The 25,721-nt window shown below is 43.6% G+C and overlaps 2 protein-coding genes across 3 annotated transcripts; one reads left to right on the top strand and one right to left on the bottom strand.

Annotated features, from left to right (window-relative positions):
• Positions 1-585: 585 nt before the first annotated feature.
• On the bottom strand, positions 586-21,286 carry KLHL42 (kelch like family member 42; the record flags this gene model as incomplete). Its single annotated transcript, XM_082352232.1, has 3 exons — positions 586-6,064; positions 10,348-10,541; positions 20,415-21,286. The coding sequence occupies 3 exons, from the start codon at positions 21,284-21,286 to the stop codon at positions 5,613-5,615; spliced, it is 1,518 nt and encodes a 505-aa protein (XP_082208358.1). The 3' UTR covers positions 586-5,612.
• On the top strand, positions 21,284-25,660 carry LOC309609977 (uncharacterized protein). Of its 2 annotated transcripts, none has more exons than XM_082352292.1 (2): positions 21,284-22,270; positions 25,402-25,660. In XM_082352292.1, the coding sequence occupies exon 1, from the start codon at positions 21,285-21,287 to the stop codon at positions 21,945-21,947; it is 663 nt and encodes a 220-aa protein (XP_082208418.1). In that variant the 5' UTR covers position 21,284; the 3' UTR covers positions 21,948-22,270; positions 25,402-25,660. The 2 variants fall into 2 exon arrangements, with proteins under 2 accessions (XP_082208418.1, XP_082208417.1); XM_082352291.1 differs by having other exon boundaries at positions 21,284-22,374; positions 25,606-25,660.
• Positions 25,661-25,721: the final 61 nt, after the last annotated feature.

The raw sequence follows: 25,721 nt of genomic DNA, 5'->3' as shown, positions 1-25,721 counted from the left end.
GGACTCTCGAGCGCAGGCTCAGTAGTTGTGGCGCACGGGCTTTGTTGCGCCGCAGCATGTGGGATCTTCCCGGACCGAGGCTCGAACCCGTGTCCCCTGCGTTGGCAGGTGGATTCTTAACCGCTGCGCCACCAGGGAAGTCCCTGAACCCCACTTTGTGACACTGACCCCCAACCTCTCTCAGCCTCGCAGACAGCGAGCGTCATAACTAACAGAATAGAAAAGGAGTTGTGTGTTTCAGTTTTCCTGGAGTGAGGGGCGCTTACAACAGTGGGAAATGGTAGAAAACATAGATTGTGGAGGGCCACAGCTGCTAAACTGTGAGATTTAGACTCTGTTCTTTTATTCAGAATTATAAGGACTCAGAGACCCTCCTCCCCGATCCCTCTTCTCCCAACACTAGCAGCTCTCGTGAGACGCCCCACATGACTCCTCCTCCAGCCCAAATGCCACCTCTCTAACTGGCTCACGTGTTCGTCTGGCCTTCCAGGCAATCAGGCGCTCCCACGGCAGGGACCTGTCTCACGCATGGTCTGCCTCCTCCCAGCCCTGAGTCCACAGCGCATACTTAAAGGACAACATACACTGATTCAGAACTATTTTATTTGAAGAGATTTTCTTCTGTAGTTCTAAACACAAAGGAATGCTGTTTGAATAAGTGCTTCATAGGCATCATTGTACTGAAATGAATCATGTGATGTGTTTACATTTTAAGCCACACTTGAAATTGAAGACTCAGTACAACCTTTTTAACAAACGATCAGTCATAACAAAACATAACTATTCATTCTACGGATTATCATTTTGCCTAAAATGACCACTAGATATGAAAACATTGCAGAGACATCTAAAGAGCCCCCATTAAGTATTTTTTTAGAAAAATGACACAAGAATGCAAATGACATTTTCTTTCTCTTTACTAGTAAGAGACTATGACATCCATTTGACAAAGCACCAGCCAACTCTATCAAGGTCATTCCAGCACCCTTTGCAACTCAAAATTGACCGTCTTTTACATTTAATCTGTCTCCTACAGGAATGGATTAAAATGGTTACGTCAAGTGCAGAAGTCAGCCTGTGTCAATTGGTGTGTATTTTGTATCGTGTTCCTAAGTTAACACCAGAAAATGAAAAATAAATACTCTCATGTGAATGAAACATACCCTTTGACAGTTATCACAAAGGCAAAAAATCAACTGACTTTCAGTCAGGACTAGTGTCTCAATGTCCATTTCTTTATTAATACTTTTTATGGAAGTGTGTTAAAGGCATAGGTACAAACACACACGTGAACAGCTTGCTTCTCTCCCAATACCTGCTTCCCTGGCTTCGCTCCTCCTTTTCCTGGGATCAAGCTGCTGAGCTCTCAGCTCCATAAGCTGTGGAGCCTCGTAAGTATTTTACATAAAGCAGATCTCATATCATTCTTTTCTGAAAAATGAAGTACAGAGAAGACTACGGAAAGTAGTGAGAAGAGAGCATACTGTGAAAAACAGAAACCACAGCACGTGATGTTCAAATCTAGAGAAAAGCTGGTTCATGATGATTGCTAGTCAACCATAAAGTAGGGGACAGATTGGAACCAGGACTGAAGAGGCAGGAAGGCCAGGGAGCCCCAGTGCGCCTGACAAAAGTGGGCATCTTCCAGACGAACAAGTCTAGTTACGACCGTCACGGCAAACATTTTCACAAGGCTACAGGTAAGCTCTTCAAGGCCAGGGATAGTGGCTTACTTACGTCTGTATCCCCACTTCTTAGCACTGTCTTGCACATGATAGATATTTAATACATATTTCTGGGAACCAGGGAACTGAGCTGAATCAGCTCACTGCTTTCAAAACCATTTTGGGTGGTGTCTACTCACGTAATTCATTCACTCCTCTGCCTAAGGCAGGGATGACAAATAGACTTCATCTCTCTCTGACAGACCGGCAGTGGATGCCTGGAAGCATTAATGACACGGAGTTTAGGACCAATTCCTGTCCCGGAGGAGACGAGTGCCGCTCATTCGCAATGCCTCCTGGAAAGAATGCTGGCACACAGGTTCTGTATTCCCAGCCCTGGTGCAGGAGAAAGGCATCTAACAACTCACCCATATTCCCTTTCTGTTGCTATGGTGTCTCTCGAGTGCTCTGCATTAAGCCACTGCTTGTTAAATGTTGGTCGACCAGGAAGGCCAAAGCCTTTCCACCTGATTTACCTGTGCAGCCAAACAGGGAGAGTCATGAATTTACCTGGAAATCTGAAAACACGGCATCCACACTGCTCAGTAATGGTTTATTGAAAGAGAACAGGCATGTACTTGCTTACTCTCTCTGTAGAGAAAGAGCTTTGCCCATCTCAGTACAACTTTAATTGACATCTAAGGCATTTGGAATTACTTGGGATTTGGGTTCAGAAAAAATGGCAGAGTGAAATTCTTTGGTATTCATGCTTAATCTACATCTACTTGCTTCTTACTAGTAACCATAACCTTCTCAGTACTTCATTGTTAAGATTTAACAAATACGGTTGAAATAGTCAACTCCTACACATTCATCAGAAAAACAAAGGGAGAGGCCTCTGAAACTAAGGGTGCAGAAGAGAAAGCCAGAAAGAATGACGGGAAGAACCAACAACCTTCCTCTAACAATTCACACTCAGGACTCATTCTGCCATTCAGACCATTCTCAGTGAAATAGGCCGCTTCTGGCAGGGTGGCCACCACTGGGGTCATCCCAGTAACTCCCCTCCCCACAGAGAGGTCAGCACCCCTCAGAAGCATCTCTGAAAAGAAGGAGAACACGTGTAGAGAAAGAGCGGAAACAAAGGGAGACTTTCAAAGCAACATTGCCTTCATCACAGGTACAGCCTTTCGTATAACATTGGCACCAGTGAGAGAACAGGGCTAAATTAAAATTACCCTCAAAATGCCAACATAGCTGATGTGTACAGCAGGAAGGATAATGTCCCAAATCCACAGATCTGTCCTACTGCACTTTCCACTTTGCCTAAGTACCACTGGCAGCCCCAACGAACAGTCTTGTTAGGAGTCTCCGTATCTTAGAGAGAGCTTAATATGCCAGATGCGTGCAAATGCAAACACACACACACACAGAGATGCACACACACACACACACATCAAACCTGGTTTATAAAAAGAGCTTTGTGGATCAGAGTATGCCTTCACTTGGTCCAAGCATCTAATTGTCAGCATTCGGAAAATGGACCCAAAGAATGTAATGAGGAAGAGAACTGGTTGGCAGGAATAATACTGTATTTTTTACAATATGGGTATTTACGAGCTAATCTCCAATTGTTTGTCCAGAATTAATTCAACTGGCTAGAATCTTATGAATATATAAGTTTAAGCCTTAAAGACGTTAAGATCTATAGTAACAAAAGTTAATGCTATCTAAAATAAATTAGATTTTTAAATATATGTAATGAAATTCTTGGTCACTGGAAATTCAATTCTATTATGAATATAAATTAATATAAATCTAATATTAAAGTACCATTTCCAGGAAGATTTCAGTTCAGAGTTGTTGGTTTTTTTAAAAAGAAAAAAAAGGCTAAGTATTTGAGAACAAATGGATACGGCTTAGAAACCCTTAAATAGTGTTGTAAGGAGAGTGCTGATAAGATTTGGTGACAAGATGCAAACATCTGTCTCCAGGTCCGCAATAAAGACACGTCATTTTACCTAACAGAAGTATTCCTGAAAAGTTATGCAACTAGAATTTTTACAAGTAGACCCTAATTTTAAATATACCATAATACATGTAAAGGAGGCCACAGCTGCCCGGAAACCCTGCGGCGACTCCTTGGGTAAACTGAAGCCTGTCAAGGTTACTGCCTCCTCTGTGACAGCTGCATGGTGAATGCATACTAGAGGCGCTCAGCACGTGTGCTGAGTGCATGAATTTGCTGCAACAGTTTTTCTTTTTCTACGGGAGTTTCTTAAAGCGAGGCATGCTGAAACTGGAATGTTAGGACAGAAAGATAGGGTCCAGCTCACAGTTTAAACTTATTCCATCACAGAAAATAGGAGAATCTCAGAAAGTGTTTTTCAAGGAAAATAAAATTTCTTTACGTGCGTGTATACAGGCATATCTTGTTTCATTGTGCTTCACTTGATTGCACTTCGAAGATAATGCGTTTTTTACAAATTGAAGATTTGTGGCAACCCCACCTTGTCAGGTATAAGGGTTGGCATTTTTTAGCAATAGAGCATTTTTAAAGTAAGGTATGTACATTGTTTTTCTAGATATAGTACTATTGCACACTTAACAGACTACAGTATAGTGTAAATATAACCGTTATACATGCTGGGAAACCCAAAAATTCTTGCAACTTGCTTTATTGCAGTGGTCTGGAACTGAACTATCTCCGAGATATGCCTGTATATTTTTAAAGAAATGCTGATCTGTGACTGGCAGAAAATTGTATTCATTTGTTAACTGACTTCCTGCAAACAACTGCTTGAGCTGGGTTCCACTTGATTTAACAACCAAGGCAAGCAGAGCACCTTACCGGATTCCAGAAATCCTACCAGATGCCATTCCATCTCTACAGGGGCTTCTTCCCCTCTCTCCAGCACAAACGTTTCAAAGCCACCCTCACGTTACCCCACAAAAGCAAAGCATGAATTAAAAAGCCGAGATTAAATTAGAAAGGTGCCTGACCGAAATATAAAGTTACTGTTTCAAACTTTAAAAAAAGAACTAAGTCAAATACAGTCAATAAAAGTAACTCTCAAAGGCATTTTTTTCCCCTTATTCGGTGCTTCCTTCCCTTCCCACTTAAATTTAAGACTCGATTTTAAAAACATAGAGATCTGTCCTTTTAAAAGAACAGAATGAAACAATATATCCTCTCTTTTAAGAAATACAGAACGCCTAGCAACACTACCTATCTGACCACATAAATCTGCAATCTGCTACATAAATGAAATAAGAGGTTATACCTTCCTATTTACTCAGCATTCATAACTGTAAAAAAAAGACTGGAAAAATAGCTGAGAATGTTTTTATGCAGGTTTTGGCGAGGACTGGGTGCTGGGTTCCACTGGTGTAAGTTTCCTGGAAAGTCGTGTGCAAATAAAATATACGAACAGAGAACCTATTTTAAACACACTGCAATACATGTGGGTGTGACCGGGGGAGAAAGACAGTGTTAATATGTTTGTCAAGTAAATTAATAACCAAAAATATAATCTCTCACTTAAGGTACCAATGATATTTCAAGTGACCTAAATAGATGATTTTAAAATCATCTTTACCGTTCATGCCAATGATTGACTTTGGCCCTTTGACCAAAGCAGGCACAATGAATCTTCTTTTTGAGGATCAGTTTCAGTCATTGGCCCAAGGGTATCACATCTGTATGAAAACATCATCATGGATTTGCTCCCATAATTTAAAAATCAATAATTAAAAAAATAATAAAGTTGGTCTCTTTTTTCCACAAGTTTTCAAGTAATTAGTTCAAGTAAGCGTATTTACAGCTTTTGTATAAACGGCCTAAAACCCACATTTTCCCTTTAAAAATCAGTCTCTCTCGAAATTGGACATTGTTTTTTTGTTTTTTGGTCTTGAACCAGGTTTCTTTTAAACATGAAGTCAATTCAGTCATGTCTCTGCTTTATTGGGCAGATAAAGTGAGGAGACCAGCAAGTTGTGTCCGAAGGCTGGGAAACGCCTAAAGGCTTCCCAGCTATCCGAAAAGATGTTGTACTTGAGGAAGACTCGGTGTTCCAAGCTGGTGGACAGGGTCACGTCTCTGCTCATGATGTAGATGCCGTCATTGTGAAGCGCGCACGTCAAGTTGAGGCCCGACTTGGACGTGTTCTCCTTGAGGTAGAGCCACTGGCGGGTGACAGTGTTGTAGGACTGCACGGTGAGCATATCCTCGCTCTGGCTGCCCCTCCGGGTGGGCCCCAGCTCGTGGAGACAGCCCCCCACGACGTAGATGGTCTCCTCCACGGACACCATCTGTTGCTTGCGGATGTGGACGTCGCACGTTTCAAAGAGCGTCCAGGTGTCAGCGGAGGGGCAGTACTGCAAGATGTTCAGGTTCCGGTCTGAAAGGCAGGAAGAAGCCGCATGATGACACAGCGACCGGGAGCAAGGCCGGCTGCCTGGGCTGGACACACACGCCTACCTCCACCTGGGTGATTGGCTAACACAGAGGCAAAACTATTTCAGGAAAGCCGAGGTCGGGGAAATAGTTTTCGAAATGGCTGGGAGGAGATCCGTGCAGAATCATCCCCACTGGCCTGTCGTTCAGGTACGTCCCCTGCCTGGGAGGCGGTCAGAGTCGGTCAGGCCAGGCCAGGGAGATGAGCCGCTGTGACGGAGGACCCCCTCCTCCCTGGGACCCTTGCGCCTTTGAGAACCACCAGCCCAGCGTACAAAGAATCCGAGCCTCGGAACCCTCATCAGTATCTACAGAATGACTGCCTGCTTAACGCAGACGACGGGCAGAGCCCCAAGAGGATCTATCCTTGACAACAGGTTCTACAAAACAAGCCAAGCGAGCCGAGCAGGATCTCTGGAGCTGTCTAAAGGAAAGGACGCAGAGCTGCAAGTCAGGAGAGATGCAAGAAAATCTCACCTCTGGCCTTCAAGCCACAGAATCATTGGCAATTCTGTTTCCCAACTGTAACAACAGAGACACACTGGCAAAGGCCGTTCCCCCTTCCCCACCCCCGTTTCACAAGAGATGGTTAATTATTGTGTGGATAAAATTGGAGGGTAGATGAAAGACTACCCTGACATCATTTTGAATAGCTTTTTCAAGGAAATATTGCCTACTCTCTTTCTGAAAAATGCTTGTGAAATTTAAAATATCTAGTTTCATTTTTCTTTTTTTTTTTAATTGTTCTTCCCCCCCCCCCTTTTCTCCTCAAGGAAAGAATGGAATATTTTAGACTCTGAAAAAAAAATTAAAAATGCTCTGAATTAGCCAAAATAATGAACTTTCTGTTTGCCGTTGTTTTTTAAACAACAAAATCAGTGTAAGAGACAGCCCAGCTTGGGAACTGATGTCCAACTAAAGCGCACAGCCTTTTGATGGCTGCAGAAGCTAGGAGGAGTACTTCCTCCTGAGACAGAAGGACCCACCCACAGTGGGCAGTAATTAGAGCTCCACTGTGCTCTCTGCTACCAAGTCAAGTGTCTCCTAAGAGGGCACAGAGGGAAGGGAAAGGAGTCCAGATCCTGTGTGTGCACCCGTCCGGAGCCTGCAGAAATGTCAGAATTGTTACAGCTTCTGTTTTCCACCAACACTATGACCTCCCGCTCATTCTTTTCTTTGTAGCGATTGTGATACGGCTCATCCTAGGAGTCAGCCCTAGGGAGTTTGGTTACTAATCTATCCAACTAGTGCTCTTTAGTAACCTGGCTCCCCACCCCACGAATAAAGGACTTATTCTAGCAAAGCTTCAATGTATTTATTTCTCAGGTCCAGGTCTGAAGGTCCTTCCAGGTCTTCTGTAAATGTTTTCTCTCCTCACCCAACAAGGGCTCAGACCATGATGAGGTCATTTGAGTTGGTGGACTGATCTTTCTGCTTTTACATTTAGAGTTGATTCTGACATTTAACGAATCACCTTTCTTCCCTTTAGTGGTTACTACTACTTTCTATCGAATTTCATTTCTTCAGTGCCGGCCAAAGAATTAAAATAATCAAACAGCTATCATAAAAATCACAAACTATTCCTTACTAAATTTTAAAAGTCTCACCTAACGTAAGAAGTCGGCAGGCTACGAAGCCAACTTTAAGTCCTGAATTTTTTTTTTTTCATGACAATTATGACTCTTCTTGTTTTAAAGACAAGGAACTATTAGGAAGTGCTGGGAAGAGCCCAAGCAGAGGAGGAGGGGGGCTTCAGAGGACGAGGAACTGTCCTGCCCTCCCATTGTAGAAAACTCGTTTTCAGTCCTTACACAAACAGTCATCCATCCACATCACCTAACCATCCCATCGTGGGGATTTGGCTCGGGGAAGCCGGGACAGGAATCACAGTGGGTGGCCCAAGTGAAGGAGGCACATTAGTAGTGGCTTGTGAAACTAGAAAACACACAAGCAAGGGTTTTCCAGGTCAAATCTAAGGAACGTTTGCTCAGCCAGGGTCATGGAAACACTAGGAAATCTACCAGCTGCACCGTCTTCAGGTCACAGTGCTGCCTGTCTGTGCTTGCCAGCTCCAGGTTAGAAGAGAAGCCAAGGGATATGTGTGCACTGGGTCAGCCCACAGGGCGCATCCTGTGTCACAAAATCTAGGGAGGAATCAGAATTCTTAGAAATGTGCAAAAGCAAATAACTGTATTTACTTTCCTAGGAGAGAAGGCACACAGATACACATAGAGGTACATATACATGCACAGGAATTCTCCCGGGTCTATGGTTTAGTTAAGTCTATAAAGTTGGCCACTGTAACCTGAACACCAATGTTGAAGGTGAAAGAAATGACTGCTAGGTCTCATTTTCTTTCAAGTATCCGTAAAGGAAAAGCTGGCAATTATCTTATCATCAGTGGAGAGTCACTAGGACAAGTAATGAAAACTTAGAGTGAAAAAGAAAAACCCTCACTGTTCTCTTCCCATTTCACCGCCTCTTCTTAAATGCATAAATAAACATACCACCTGTAGAAAGCTGAATGGTGACCCCTTGAAACATATGTTCATCTTCTAACCCCCAGAACCTTTGAATGTGACTTTTTTTGGAAAAAGGGTCTTTGCGGATGTAATTTAGTTAAGAATCTCAAGACGAGGTCACCCTGGATTACCCAGCTGGGCTCTAAATCCAAAGAGGTGTGTGTCTTTATAAGAGACAGAAGAGGAAGACATGGATACACACAGAGGAGACAGAGGCAGGGATTGGAATCATGCAGCCTCTAGCCAAGGAACACCTGGCACCATCAGAGCTGGGAAGAGGCAAGGAAGGTTTCTGCCCTAGAGCCTTCAGGGGGAGCGTGGTCCTCCTGACACCTTGACTTCAGACTCCTGGTCTCCAGAACTGTGAGAGAATACATTTCTGTTGCTTTAGGCCACCAAGTTTGTGGTCATTTGTTAAGTCAGCCACAGGAAACTAAAACACCGCCTACCACCCTCCCCACCAATCAACTGTTTAGAGGTACTCTAAGAAGTGTTCATCAAAATCTTTTGCTGTCACCAAAAAAAAAAAAAAAAGTAAATCAGATGCTCATAAAATACCTTACATTTAACTTCTTCCTCAAACATATATCCCCAAAACAAGACACATCTGGTTATGTTGAAAAGAATTTTTGGCACCTACTTCATATTATTATTACGTGGATTTCTGTTCTTTGCAAAGTTATAAATGGTCACATGCAGCTTCCTGGGGCCATCAGCAGCACGCCTGTTATCAGCCAGGGCTGGAGAGCTCTGTCCTGCCCATATCACACCATACAGGGGTGACAGGTTATTTCACTACGTCAAATATAATGGTAACTCTACTACTTCAATGTGGCTAAGAGTCCAGTTATGCCTTTTCTAAAAGTTCTGGGCATTATACAGTCAGACAGACCAAAAGAAGAAATAAACTGCCTTGGCCATGAGATAACTTGGAAACAACTGCTTTAAGGGAAGGAAAGAGATAACAGGAAAGACACACCTCTTCTTGGTGGTCCACCATTGCCTTTCTTACTGTTAATAACAGAAAACCAAGTAACAGAAAGCCAAGCTGTGAGATGCTTCCTACCAAGACCAGCAGTATAAAACCTCTGGAGAAACTTTTTATTTCCACATCATTAACTATAAAATGCCCACCCAAAAAAGTGAAAAACACATATGTACGGTTTAATACACAGCACAACCCCCTCCCATCACTGGTCAGGAAAGAATTCTCTTTATGTACTTGCTCCTTCTATGATATGGGAACAACCGCCTGGCGCTGAATTTCTGGAATCTGTATCTGATATGCTTGTGCCCAAACACAAGGGAGAAAGTGAAAACAAAGATCTGCAAGAATGCTGTGGCACTAAATTCCCTAGTGTTGGACGGGGCGGATTCAGTGTGCGTTTGGGAGAAGGATGGGAGTTACCCAGCCAAGTCACAGGATGGCTGACCACAGGGTAGGGTTTTCCAAAGCAGGAAGAAAATACATTTTGTTCACAGCTCCCCCTCCCCCTTTCAATGTTCATGCTCACACAAAGGCATCAAAGGCCCCTCCTGTCCAAACTGCCCCTGTCACACAGGATGCTCTTTTTTCCAGATATGTAAATATATACTATGTAATACATAAAATCACACTAGAGGGTTTCCTCCAGCCCCTCCTGCCCTTTCCCAGGCTGCCAAAGCTCACGTGTAGGAGGACCACTTACTAGGCCCCTTTACTTACCTCTCGTAGTATATCCTCCAATGACATAAATTCTCCCCTTGCACTCACACGCAGAAAACTCAGCCAGAGGGTTTGGTAAGGGGGCCACAAAATTCCAGGCATCCTGCTCAGGGCTGTAACATTCAACGTTAGAAACGGCCTGCCCACCAATGGCATAGAGTTTTGAATTAACAGCCACGAGTTTGAAGTTAGACCTGAAAGAGAGACACAAAGGCCCACAAAGTCAGTTCTTTTGATCATTCAGAAGACAGGGACTTCCCTGGTGGTCCAGTGGTAAAGAATCCACCTTACAATGCAGGGGACGCAGGTTCGACCCCTGGTCAGGGAACTAAGATTCCCACGTGCCTCGGGGCAACTAAACCCATGCGCCACAACTACTGAGTTCACACGTCTCAACGAGAGAGCCCGCATGCCGCGAACTACAGAGCCCACGCGCCCTGGAACCCGCGCACCACAACTAGAGAGAAAACCCACACGCCACAACTAGAGAGAAGCCCACGCATCACAACGAAGAGTCCGTGTGCCGCAACTAAGACCCGCAGACAAAAAAAGTAAAATAAATAAATAAATAAATGATAATTTAAAAAAAGAAGTAAGACAAAAGGGACTTTCCCAGTCCAGTGGTTAAGACTCCGCACTTCCAATGGAGTGGGCACGGGTTTGATACCTGATTGGGGAACTAAGATCCCGCAAGCTGCACGGCGCAGCCAAAAATAAAATGTACAGCTCTTGAAAGCAAAAAATTAAGACAGGGGCTTCCCTGGTGGCGCAGTGGTTGAGAATCTGCCTGCCAATGCAGGGGACACGGATTCGAGCCCTGGTCTGGGAAGATCCCACATGCCGCAGAGGAACTCGGCCCGTGAGCCACAACTACTGAGCCTGCGCGTCTGGAGCCTGTGCTCCGCAACAAGAGAGGCCGCGATAGTGAGAGGCCCGTGCACCGCGATGAAGAGTGGCCCCCGCTTGCCACAACTAGAGAAAGCCCTCGCACAGAAACGAAGACCCAACATAGCCATACATACACACATACATACATAAATAAAAAGAATGTAAGCAGACAAGAATATTATTAAAAAAAAAAATTAAAAAAAAAATTAAGACAATATAAACAAGAAAAAAGAAATAAGACAATGGCATGATCTGCTAAAGCAGCGTGAGGAATCTGCTGGATATCTGAAGGAAATGAGCTCTCCAATTTGGGTGCTATTCTGCCTGGGGACAAAGGAATGACTGAACGGCATCTCAAATTTCACCCTTATCCCCAAGAATCCACAAGTTCGGTGCATTCTCCAAACTTTAGCTATTGAAGATAAGCAATTCAATATAACAAGGACTAATCTTGCTTTGCTTAGACCAAGAACCACTTTGTATATGCTAAACTCAATACCTCTATACTTCAATAAAAATAAATTTAAAAATATACTTCAATAGAAAATAGAAAAAAACCCACAACATTGGAAATCAACTATATTTCAATAATAAATAAATAATAAATAAAATAAACTCAATACCTCTTTCAGGAGTGGGAGCAAGTGCCCACCCCATTCCCTCGCCTCTCTCTATTCCCAGAGGGTGGGCTTCCTCCTAGGTACACACCAGTGCTGCCTACACAGACAGGCACATGCAAAGGCTGTTTGCTACAGGGCGGTCCAGACACCCCTCTACCATGAGTTCACCTAAGCACATCACTCACCCATCCTCCTCGATATGAGGGCATCTTCTATATTGCTTCACAACATATAGGTAGGGGGAGGTAAGCACTGAACTGTTAAAAATATTTTGATCTGGCATTCTTAGGGTATTCACACATGTTAACTCAACAAATACCTCTATCAACAAATGATCACCTACAGCAAGAGTAAATAATTTTAAAAAGAGAAATGCATTGGTTTTAAGGCCCATATTCAGTAATACAATTAAACTCTGCTTATCGGCTTCAGATACTAAATAAAAGCCTCATGACTTTTGAATTGAAAAGAAAAAAATTAATTTTTTTCAATGTAGTAAAGATTAATGGACTCCTTGAAGGCCAGGAAGGATAAGCATTTGGAAGTGCTGGGTCAGCCGACTGTGATACGTGCAACCATCTCAAGTTTACAATAATACGAGCAGCAGCACAAAGCAGGAGACCTGCTTCTAGACCCGCTCTGCTGATAACCAGCTATCTGACCTTTGTCTCTAGCGTGGGGACCATACCCATCACAGGGTGGTCGAGACAACTACACCACACAGCTTATCAGAAAGTACTACACAGAGAAAAGATACCATCACTATAATTTCTCAGTTTTCTAGTGTTTGAAATAAAGAAGCTAGACCCGGTGAACTGAGAGGCCTCATCTAATGCCAACACAATGAGTTCTTCAAAAGTAACAACATCCTAAGAAAGAATGGGGGGTAGAGGCTCCAAATGGAAAAAGCATGTAAGAGGGTAGATTAAAAAGCAGCAGTGAACAAGTAGCCATGCCTGATCTCCTGACAGATGTTTAATAAACAATGGTGCATTATGATCTAGAACATATGTTAGTCACCTACTAAAAAATTAAGCTTTTTTTCAAAGGTCCCTGTAATGTTTACATTAAAAATGAGTTTTAGCTTAGTTTTGTTTTTCAAATCAGACAGTAAATAGAGTACTCTTCATCAAGAACCTCATATTGTCCACTAAACTCAGCCAGCCACTCAGTTTTTCAAGCCAATAGACTTCACCGGGGTGGCAGTTACTGGGGGGTCCTTGGTTCATGTTGCTTACCTTTCCTGCTGCCAATGGTCCTTAAAATCTGACCATGATGCCCTCTGTGTGTGTGTAAATTTGGGGATCCGAAGGAAATAAAGCTTAAAATTTTACCAGCCCACAATCTGTGTTTGCTTCCCAAAGGTACACAGATAGTAAATTTTGTAAGATCAAAACAGTTTTTGATATTCCTCCAGCATAATCATTTGTTCTAAGCAATATGTAAGGGGCTTCTTTCTGAGGCTGAACGAACAGGCAGTTAAAAGTAAACAACTCTGTCTCTCCAGACCCCAACATGCTCAAATTCACTTGAAAAGAGAAACACTTTTCCAATATTGAATTTGTTTTATGATGCAATTGCCTCCCCAAAACAGGCCACTTGATGAAGAGGCAGACTGCCAAGGATTATGAACCCAGGCTTGTACAGGGAAGTCTCAGCTCCCCTACTCAACAGCTCTGTGAGCTTGAACAAGTCATTAAATCTCAGTTGATCTGAGTCTCAGTAGGGAAAAGAAAAGCACGTTGTAAAAGTTGAAAAGGGTAACTTGCAGAAAGAGGTCACTAGAGGGAATGCTTGCCTGCATGTCACCGCCTACGTTTCTTAACCTCAGGAGGATGGGTTTCTCATTTGTCAACTGCAATAGTCACTGGCTGTAATGGACAAAGTGCTGGATTTCTGGACAAAGTGCTCTCGCTTCCATAAATTCTTGCCTTTTCCCATTTTCTGAAAATAACTTTTCCACTCTTCACAGTCTGAAGGGTAAAGGTATGAATCCAAGCTATCACTTATTTTTAAAAAGTTTCACCTCTACAGTGTTTTCTTTTTTTTATAAATTTATGTATTTATTTTTGGCTGCGTTGGGTCTTCGTTACTACACGCGGGCTTTCTCTAGTTGCGGTGAGCGGGGGCTACTCTTCTCATTGCGGTGGCTTCTCTTGCTGCGGAGCACGGGCTTTAGGCGTGCGGGCTTCAGTAGTTGTGGCACACAGGCTCAGTAGTTGTGGCTCATGAACTCTAGAGCGCAGCCTCAGTAGTTGTGGCACACGGGCTTAGTTGCTCCACGGCATGTGGGATCTTCCTGGACCAGGGCTCGAACCCATGTCCCCTGCACTGGCAGGCAGATTCCTAAGCACTGCGCCACCAGGGAATTTCCTACAGTGTTTTCTTAATATTGATCCCTGACACACTCCATTCAGGAGGCAAGAAGAATTTTAAATCAAATAACAATTTGTTGTAGCTACATACTTGACTTACAGTAAATAGAAATGAAAGTCAGAAAACTGAGATGACGATCTAATTTCTACTTCACTTAGAAGAAATAAAAAGCTTTTGAAATCCTTAAAAGCTGAGTAACACGAACCAAGCCAACCACCAGCACAAAGGTATCAAAGACTGACAAGAGCTATTATAACCATCGGAAGGGCAGGATGATTCGGGGTCTGAGTGGCTTAGAGTGCAGGCCCTGTGATATGTGCAAGTTAATGAAACTCACTGAGCCTCAGTTTCCCCTCTGGGAAAATGGGGCCAATAATAATGCCCACCTCAGAGAGAGGCTGTGAGCAGGACACAGGGAGGACACCTAAAGTAGTGACCACGACATGCAGCCCTGAGTGAGAGCTCAAGAAATGTAAACCACTGTTAGGACTTGCTGCTTAGAAAAGTTGTTACCATTAGGGTAAAACTTAGAATAAAAGGCAAGCTCCTTTCCCTAGCCCTTTCTCCAGCTCTCCGGGGAGGACTGTGCAGCCTGTGGACCATCACCGCCTTTTGTCTCCTCTTTCCCCTCTGCCACTTCCCCCAAGCATTACCCTCCCCCAGGGACCAGGGAGGGGAGAAGGGAAGGTTAGGAGACAGAAAGAGTCATGGTTGCTCCCTACTACCTACCACCCCTGAGAAAACCTAATGCACAAAGCAGTTTAAACTGTTGGCCAAAATTATACTGGGGGGAGGTGAATAGACATACAGTTTTCTTTACTTCATACTATCCTTGGGCTCCACTGCAATTAACCACAGAGGACAAAATCTCTTGAAGTTTTCATGACTCTAGAAATGCTCTAAAATACTAAACTTTGGCTCAGAGGAAAGGGGACAGTCAAAGCTGACAACTGTAATTCCTTCTCTGCCGGGAGACTTGTTAGGTTTCTCTCCCAACGTTGCTGTGTTCACACACAGAACAGGATGGCACAACCCGACTCCGATTTCAGAGCAAGGGTGCAAGGCAACAGAAGATACTAGAGATAACTCTAGAAGTAGAGAAATTAATGAACTGATGGCTGCAACAGTGCCAGTTCCTGCAAGTTATTGCTAATTAAAGTGAGGGAGGGAAGCAAGCAATTCTGTGGGCACACAAGCCTTTACACATAAAAAGTTATGTCCTGACAACTCCTGAGATCAAATTCACGTTCAGACCGCCGGGCAGTGTTGTGTACTTGGACTTCAAAGCAGCCTCTCCAACAGTGCTGTGTACTCACACTGCCGTTTTCAAGTAGTGAGCACAGCATTAAACGTTTCTTTGTGTTTTTTGTTTGTTTTTGTTTTTGCACCATTTTCTCCAGGGTGCAAAGGGCTTTATAAAATCTCCCAGTCCCAGGGTTCCTGCCTATCTCTTGTTATTTAAGATTCTGGGATCACTGCACTGTTCAGTCCCTGGGGAAAGCGGGCTGCTCTGCCTTTGACCCCTTTGTCAACCATCCGGATACATCGCAAAGGCAGTGAAATGCGGTAGATGTGAAACGCTGTGTAACCAGAGGCCTAAAGGTGCCCTTTGTACTCAAGGTCCTAAATTTCCTCCAGTGTTTTCGGAACCTGTGTTGGACGCATTATCCAGGGATAATCCCACTGTAGGTTTCATTTTTATTTGTCTCATCATCCAAACTCAACTATAAACTCCTTCTGGGCAGGAGCCATATCATCTTTGTTGTTTATTCAATAGTGACTAGAATAATGCTGGCGCAGAGGCTGAGGTGAGGCTGAGTCACACACAATGAAGTTCTGAAAAGCAATGCAGTAGCATGAAATATCTGTGCTCCACTTCTTGGAAGAAAATCATTTTTAAAAGGAAAAGTTAAAGGTCTGCATGAAGATGGTCACTGTCAGTCATTAAGCCAAAACTTATAAACTCTCTAAACAATTATATCTAGTCAACAGATATTTACATTTCGGTTACTCTACTTTTTACACACCTTGAGCAATTTACTTTCTGTGCCTCAGTATCTGCCTCTGTAAAATGGGAACCTGACTAATATAATCCTTGTGAAGAATAAGTGAGAGGATACATGCAAAGCAGTAGGAACAGCACCTAGTACAGAGTAAATGTCTAATTAAATGTTACTATTATTTTTCAGCTATTCTAAATAACTATAATGACTGTTACAAGATAAAAATATTCACTGTAATGTTACATTTTAAAAGAACAAAACGTATATATATATATATATATACATGTTCACTTTTATTACAATAATGTAAAATATATTCCACGATTCAAAAGAGCCAAGCATTTTTAAGCATCCATTATTTATTGGACACCATGTTAGCAGTGTGAATATACATAAGCATTGAATAAGCAATAGGCCCCAGTTGGAAGGGAGAGAAACAAACACAAACAGAAGATTTCAATTCAAGGTGAAGAGTGTGCTAGAAAAGCATGAAGTTTGATCATTTGGCCCAACTGAGGGTTCAGGAAGGGACTCCTGGTTGAGACCATGTCAGATCTGAGTCAAAGTATGAAGGAGATAAAGAAGGGTACAAATTCCGATATGGAACCCAATTTAAAAAAATATAATGAAAAACAAAATGTAGGGGAAAAAAAGGAACAATAATAACTAGAAAATACCTAAGAATAATTCTAACAAAAACTACACAGACCATGCAAAGTTAATGAAAGAAACCTTTTCTGAAGGACCAAAAGACCCAAATAAATACATGGAAAAACAAGCCATTTTTCCAGCTGCAAAGTATCAGAAATCTGTGAATCCTCCTCCAGATTAACCTGATACAATGTAATTCCAATCAAAATTCCAACAGGACTTGACAAGGTGATTTTAAAGTATATCTGAAGGAGAAAATGTATGAAGAATAACCAAGAGAATTAAAATAAAACAAAACAGAACAAATGGCTGTCTGTTCTACCAGACAATAGATTCCCAAGCTACAAAAATTTAAAAATGTGTCATTGGTAGAGGAATGGCCAATCTACCAATTTGAAAACAGGAAAATTAGCATAGGATAATTGATTTAGCAAATCACAGTGAAGAATTAAGGCTGTTGGAACATTCAGAGAACATGTTATAACCTTATAGTGTACCTTATATGAAAATAAATCCCAAGCAGATTCAGATGTCAAGGTAAAGTGACAAAACTATAAAAGTAATAGAGCACGAGATAGATGAGTATTTAGTCTTGGCTTGCAGAAGTCTTTCCTATGCAAGATAAAAAGCTCATAGGACCCACGTGACCAATCTGACTACAAAATATTTAAAATCTCTTCCTATTAGAATACCCTATAAACCTGAAGTCCAAAACTGGAGGCTCACAAGGCCAGCTGTGGCCTACACATTGTTTTGTCTACAAGGTTTGTGTTGTTGTTGACTTGTTTGCTTTTTAAATGGAGTAAGTTGCCAACATTTAAAAATCAGGATATCTGGATGTCTGGCAACACCATTCCTCACGCCTTTGCGGAAGTAACCAGCTGTGGCCAAGAGGTGGAGCCCTCTTGCGGTGGGTCAGTAGCTCTCTGGTTCATCATAACTCTCACCCACCCCTCTACTCACTGACTTTACCGCCTGGTCACTTAAGGCATTTCACTTTTGAGCCTTCTGATAAAGTAAAGGCAGGGGAAAAACACGTGCAACATTACCTACGAGACAAGAGACTAATATGTATATACATGAAGAGAACTTCTAAAATGAGTACAAAAAAGATAAGCCAATTTTTAAAAAACCGGCAAAGGCCATTTATAAAAGATATACAAATGGCCAATAAACATATGAAACAAACAATCTCTCTTCCAAGCAGAGACATTCACACCAGTGTTTTTGCCCATTAGATTGGTAAAAATTTAAAAATGATGATAATGTCTTATCTTGGCAAGAGTATAGGGAACTGGCAAGCTCAAACACTGTTGACAGGAGAGGATACTAGACCAATTCTTTGATGGGCGATTTGGCAGGAGCTACCAAAATTTTAAATGCACGTACGCTTTGCCCCACCTATCCAGGGATTCTGGGCATTTGCCATATAGAACTAACTCAGATATGCCTACTAAGCTAGGCACACGAATACCAAGATGTTCAACATGGCATTGTTTATTAATGGCAAATGGAAACGACCTAAATGCTCATGAATAAGGGAAGAACTAATTACAGTACTGTGCATCCACAGGCTGGAACACTGCACAGCCATTAACAAGAGTGAGGTGGATCTACATTTGCTGATACAGAAAAAACTCTGAGTGGAAATATCAAGGGCCATAATAATCAGCATAAGCTAATCAATTTTAGAGTAAAAATATGTATAAGATGCATAGACACCCCAACGTGTACATACATACATGTATACATTTTTCCCTGTTAACCACTATCACCGTATTTATAAATATACCTTTATAATGTATAAATATGTGTTTATATACTTATATAACATGTCTACAGATACACATTTTTTTTACTCCATGGTTTTTCATGTCATTTACAATTTTTCTAAGCATGTATTCATGCATTACTCAAATAATTTTTTTTTTCCCTAAAGAGGACAGTAAGGGCAATCCTGGGGGCGGGGGGAAAGGACTACCAAGGATTTGTGGAGAAAAGAGAATCCCATGAGGTGCCGTGTTAGAGTTGTGGAGCTAGGGGTGGCGTGTTGAGCACCGAATGTACAGCAGGAGACACATGTGTAGAGGTGACAACCTGCTGGGCCTTGTACCCCTAATCTGAGCACCGCCCATCACCACTGCATGTTCCTTTGTTGCTTCAACTAAAGTTCTTAGAATCTGTTTAAAAATAACACTCTGATATCAAATTTTGAATACATCATCCTAATGGTGTAAATAATGCACTAAAGAAGGGCTGGAAGAAAATAAGCCAACCTGTAGATGGTTATCACCTCCAGAACAGAGGGAATGGGAGTGACAGTCTTTCTGCTTCTTCATTCTTTGACATTTTTCCCAGTTTTCTAGGATAACTATGTATTTTTTATCATCAGAAAAAAACACTTTCCAAATTGAATTTTATATTATAGTAGAAATAACGCCAGTGGACCCTCCCCCCCCTTAGGCTGGTGGGGGGGAAACCTTGAGTCAAGTAAATATGTGTAATGACCTTCCCATTCCTGTTAAAAGAGTTTTGTGGGTTTTTTTTTTGCCTGGCTGTGAGTCCCCCAGCTCCTCGTTCCACACTTCAGAGCAGGAACCATGGTGGGGCTTGAGATGGGTACAGGCGGACAAGAAGAAAAGGTATTCCTGTCCTTTCTTGGGTTACATTGATTCTTCTTCCCACTTCTGAATGGCTCTGGGCCATCTTGGGCCCTACCATCTTTTCTTCCCCTACCACTTCTTCCTATAATGCTCTTTGCTCTCCTTTTCCAATACTTTTCCTGGCTCTGTTCCCTCCTCCTCCCCCCAATCTCCTCCTTTTCTCTTCCTTTCTTCAAGTCACCCAAGTGCATGTTGGGAGGGATTTGCAGGATGGGAAGGGAGAAGGCTGGGGTGGATGGTAATGTTCTAATTCTGCAGGTGACCAATGCCAGGCTCAAGTCTTGGGTCCATAATGAAGACTGTCTGGGAAGAAAAGTGATATGCAAAAGAGAGGATACAAAGTAAGAAAGGTAATCCTGTATAGCTAATATTAACACAAGTCCAATGATTATTTTCCGATCATAGTTTGGTGCCTCAGTATGGAAAGCTTCAAAGTCATTAACAACAAGATCCTCCAAAGTCAGTGTTACAGGTTACTGCCCGTGTGTCATTATAATCAGGATTATTTCCTAAAAAACAAAAAAAAGGTAAAAATACAAGCAAAATTAAAGAAAGCTTTCTTTGAAAGTATCCTTCTAGGAAACCACAGACATCTTTTTCTTCCACTGAGACGCCAAAAAAAGGCAATTTGTCTAACGGCGCAATACCTGCAAAGAAACTACTCAGCTAGTGGACCTCACTAGGGCCTCTGCTTCCTAGCAACCTCTTAGTTCGTCGCGAACTTTGCCAGAGTCAAGGCCAGCAACACTCCCAAGGATGTCATTCCCACCTCAGCATAACCTCCTGTGACTGCCCGGTAAACACGCGGGAACAGAGTCCCGAACAGGTGGATGCGTGGGAAAGCAGCAGAGCGGCTGCGTGCTTACCTCTTCTGGTTCATGGAGGCCACCTGGAGCCACTCGTTGGTGCTGGGGTTATAGGAATGCGCCGCGGAGATCTCCTGGCTGGTGATCCTGTAGCCGCCCACGATGAAGAGGTAGTTGTCCAGGATGGCGGACCCGTACCCCCTGACATTCACCAGGTCGGGAGGAAGGTTGTTGGCCAGCGGGAACCAGCGCTCAGTCATCTCCTCGTACCTGAGCATGGACGGGGGCTCCCCTTGGTAGGGGTGAGGGGCCAGGGGTCCCCCCAGGAAATCCCCCAGTGCCACGAGGACAGGAGTCCCGGTCATCCGGGCCTCTCTCAGCCTCTGCTTCAGGCTGACATCCCCGGGGGCTTGGGGAGAAGAGCCCAGGAGGTGGAACTGGGGCTTGCACAGCACCTCGTGGAAGTGGACGGCCATGAAGCGCAGGCAGGCCTCCTGCAGGTCGGGCAGCCCGTACACCTGCGCCAGGCGGTACAGCTCCAGGCAGTTGGTGAGCCGCACCTGGGACAGCAGCAGCTGCAGAAGGGACGTGACCTGCAGGAACGAGGCCGCCTCCACCAGCTCGGACAGCAGGCTCACCTCGTCCATGTCCTCCTCCCCCTCCCCGACACCGCCCGGCTCCCCGCGCCGGCCCAGGAGCCAGCCTTCGCGGGCGCCGCCGGCGTTGATAAAGTCCAGCACCAGGCGCAGGCCCGGAGCGCTGAGGCCGCGCAGCTGCTGCACCTCTGGGCCGCCGGCCTCCGGGCTCCGGGCCTCGCGCATGCCGGAGCGGTAGAGGGCGCGGAAGTAGTCGCTCTGCTCGATGAGCTTCCTCTTGCTCACCGGGTAGCAGCGGTCCTCCAGGCGGATCTGCACCATCTCCTCGGCCGACATGGCCGGGGCCCCGGGGGCGGCCGGGGCTCCCGCCAGCTCTGAGCGCCCGCCTCCTGCCCCCGAGCGCTCGCCGGGTTCCGGGGCGGCCGCCGAGCGCCGGCGCCGGGAGGAGGCGGCGGAGGCAGAGGCGGCGGCGGCGGCGGCGCAGGGCGGCCCGCGCCCGCCCGCGCCCGCCCAGCCTCTCCGGGCCGAGGCAGCCACTCCTCCCGGTCCCGGGGGCGGCGGCTCGGCCTCGCCCCCCGGGACCGGCGGCCCAGCCCCTCCGGCCTCCGTCCGCGCCAAAAAAGGCCCGGGCGGCGATCGCTCCCCGCTCGGGTCGTCCCGGGCCGTCGGCCGGGAGGGGATCCCAGCCCCCAGCCCCCAGCCGGCAGCCTCCTCCCACGCCTGGCTTCTCACTTCCGCCCGCAGGACCCCCGCCGCCCGGCTCCGGCTTTCGGGGAGGGTAGGAGGTGGCGGGCCTCGGCTGCGGGCCTCGGGAAGGCGCGTCCTCGCAGCCGCCCCCGCGCGCCGGGCGCCGCGACCCTGCAGCCCGCCGGATCTGCGGCGATGCTCCGGGCGCGCGGAAGGCGGGATGAAGCCGGTTGCCTCTTCTTCCAAGGCGCCTTACCAGCGGGAAGGGAAAAGGAATAGAAACGGGCCTGGGAGGAAGGGGATGAAATAAGTCGGGGTCCGGGAGTCAAAAAGACATCACATCTGGGATCGCCAGTCCTGTCGAGTCCGGCATCGTGTCCCGGGGGACCGAGGCACACGGGCCGTCTCTGAGCACACTGTAGGTGGCACCTCGAGCTGATTCTTCGGAATGGTCATCGCGTAGGAGCCATCTTGCAGGAAGAAGGGCCAGCCAAATGGCAGCAGGTTCTGCAGGTCTCGGCGCACCGGGTGCCCCCGATAGAAAAGGCTGGGAAGCAGAGGAGCTTGTATTTGCTGCTGCGGCCTGTTCTCTTTATGCTATTAAAAGAAAGAAGTACAACTCAACTAAATAAAGTTAGATCACGTGCCTTCTTTTAAATATTTTCTAACAGCCATTGCATTCCCAATTTCAGTTTGTTTGGACTAGCCATCACGGAATGTTACCTCTGGGCAAAAAGGTCTGGCCGCTTTTGCTCGTATTTGCCTGCAGAGGTGGCTCTTCTCGCCACCCTCTTACCCCTCCTACCCCTGCCCCTACAGTCTGAGGACTTCATAAGGAAGGATACTTCTTCCCCATCTTCTTACACCGAACATTGCAAGTAGAAAGCTCACCCCAAGTAATAAGGATCTTGTGCTGCTCCTGAGCTATGAATTAATCCTCAAAAGGGGGAGTAGGCGGTAATTGTTAGGTTACCTTTGAGTAGAAGGGATAGTATTGGGAGGGAGGGGTGTGTGTGTGTGTGTGTGTGTGTGTGTGTGTGTGTGTGTGTGTGTGTGTGTGTTCACCCTTATCTTAACCAAAAATCGCTTGGAAACTTTCTCAGACCAGAGACTGAGAACCAAATAGTAGTCCTCTACTTGGGGAGAGAATATGTATTTGGACTTTTTTTTTTTTTTAACAAGTTTTAGCTTTCTTCATGAATGACAAGTTGTTAAATAGTAACTTCTTCATAAGTACATTGCCCCCTATTTCAAACAAAAGATACCTTCTACAAAGCTAATTAACATTTTATGTTAGGAAGGGGAAGGGTTAAAAAACAGAGAAGAAAGTCGTATGGTAAAACATGAAATTCTTTCAACACATTGTTCGGTTACATTTGCACTTCTTCCTGTGTAATTAACAGCTTCATAGTGAGGTGTTGTCATCCCTTATTTTCTTTATAATACACCATGAACAAGAAACTAAAATTTTGAAGACATAGAAAAAAATTCTAGTAGATTCTGGCCTCCCTGGGAAAAGTGAAGGAAACAAAGATGGACCTATGACTTGACTCTTTCAAGATATTTTCTTGGATCCTGGGGAAAACGTCTAGCTTTCACCTTGTTTCACCTGGCCTTTAAATCCTTACTGATAAAACTCAGTTCTCACCTGGCCCTTTCACACTTCTGTTCTCAATGAGCGTGTAATGGAGACATCTAAGGTTTTTTGGGGGTAGGTGGTCATGAATTTAGCATCCTCTAATGTTCCACGTCCAGTATTAGGCATTTAACTGGGGAAATTTTGCCGGAAGTTGCCCCCTGTGTCAGAGTCTTGGACCTGGGATTTATTTGTCTCTCCATCAGCAACAGTGCCAGATTCAGTGGGGCAGCAAAGAACAGGCTCTTAGTCTCTCCTCGGTCCCTTTAGAATCTTTCACCAGTGGATGCTTTTTTTTTTTTTTTTTCCAGTGGATGCTTTTGTTTCCCAGCCATCACAGATATGCCTCAGACTGGTATTTTCTTGCTTTTTAAAAACAGACCAAAAAAAAAAAAAAATCACGTGCATTAGAAAGGCAATTCACGGACAGTAATATTATCGGAGCAGATCTTGGGCAGGTAATCTGGGGTGTCAGCTTGGCAGTACTGGGCACTGATCCTGTAAGCTTTCTGGCCCCTGACATAAGGTCATTTAGAATTGAAAGCCTCTTAAAGATCAAGTCATTTGAATAACTCACAAAGTAAGTTTTCTGTTAAGCTAGAAATGCAAAGTCAAAGCAAGATAAACTTTATTTACAAAAGACCTAAAATTATTTTTAAGCTTCATGAAAATATTGCTTGTCTATAACTGGAGGTATACTTTTATAGTTATCCACTGATTAATGAATAATAAAGAGTGGCCTTTGTGGCACCATGATTCAATTCAAACACATCGTGATCTGTTTTACAAAAGCCTAAAGTAATGGTCAAACACAGAGTTAGGCTATTGCTTCAAGAATTTTTATGGAAGGTATACCTTTTGACCTAGAATGGAAAAAAATCAAAGTACAAGATGTTTGTCACAGTGTTGCTTTGAATAATAAATTGAAAAACAATGTATAATGTTAGGAGTAGCTAACATTTATTGAAAGTTTATTACATGTTGTAAGTGCTCTTTGTGGATTATAATCTATTTTAATACCCTTTTACAGCTAAGGCTCAGAGTAAATTTTGGTACATGGGTAGAATGAAATACCATAGAGCTATTACAATTTTAGATGTAGAGCTTTCTTTAGAGACACTGAACATGTAATTTTACACTGGATTTTTAAAAAACAGTTTCTGAAACAGTGTGAATCCATTTTTGTAAAATTGTATATAAGTATCTATTTTTTGAATGGAGATGTTTAGAAGGATGTTTACCAAAATGTTAACATTGTAAGATCTTGAATGGTTATTATTTGTTATTGTACTGTTCGGTATGGTTTGGGTTTTTTTAAGTGAATGCATGTCAATTTAATAATTAATGATATATTCTAATTTCTCAGGCCCCATTTTACAAAATGATTTCCACCAATTTTATGAACTGATGAAATGAAAATGTTAAGTAAATACTACAATTAGCATCTTTAAAATAAGGATGACATATTGACTTTTTGTTTTTTAATCTTTTGAATTTAGGAAACCTATGCTATTACTTCACTACCACTTAAAAATTGTTTATCTCTATTTTTTAGTCCCTCCAATACTTCTAAATCAACTTTGTTTCTTTTTTGTTTTTTTAATAAGCAAAACTGAAATATCTTGCTTTCATTAAAGCATAGGGGGCAATTTAAATGAGTTTAAAGTAGCACAGTTCTTAAAATGATTCTATTTAATCCAGGCTGAGCACTTCATGTAGGCAAAACTTTCACTTTTTTCAGTCACCTATTTCAGTGTTTTCCAAACATCTTAGGAAATCACCTGAGATACTTTTTATAAAAATAAGAATTCTGGTTCCTACACCAGAGCTACTGAATCAGGCTCATGGGGGGATGTTTCTGCTCCACATCTCAGTTGGTTGAAGTTTCCTCCCTCTGTCCCTGCTGTTCAGTTTTTAATCTCTCCTTTTCAAAATACCCAGCTCCAAGAAGTTATCTGTTTCCAGACTCAATGTTCATCAATCACCCCAAAATTTATTTTTAAAATTTTAGAGCCTGCTTTTACATTGGAACTTGTAGATTCTTTAAAATGCAACTTTGGTCTCCCCTTGAACATCATCTGACAGCAAAAGGATTAAACAAATGTGGATTGTTCCATTATCCCTGCAGGGAACATGAGAACTTCAAGGAATTATATATCACAGGAAAGAAACCACATTTAATGCGACTGAAAGATGTGGAGGTTAGAAGGTTACAAAGTTGACTTTACGGTTTATGTCCCCAGGGCATGAACTAATCAAAATAGCTATGGAACCTCATGGTAAAACAGGGAGTACTCTTTTGTTCCTCATCTGTCTCCTGTTTTGCCTTTAGGAAACCTCTCTTCCCTCTTTCCTGTGAACAGATGAAACAGTCAGATTGCTTGCAGGTAAGCAACTGAAACTTGCTTTCTAAGAGAAGTTCATTAGAATAAAATATTTTTTTATTTT

Source organism: Balaenoptera borealis, assembly GCF_965194805.1.
Source record: "Balaenoptera borealis genome assembly, chromosome: 13".
NCBI classification, from domain to species: Eukaryota; Metazoa; Chordata; class Mammalia; order Artiodactyla; family Balaenopteridae; genus Balaenoptera; species Balaenoptera borealis.
Note: the sequence above shows the minus strand (reverse complement) of the source record. Positions and strands in the feature narration are given on the sequence as shown.

Excerpts from the sequence above, each read along its gene's own strand:
- LOC309609977 (XM_082352292.1), top strand. The coding sequence starts at position 21,285 with ATGGCCGGGGCCCCGGGGGCGGCCGGGGCTCCCGCCAGCTCTGAGCGC.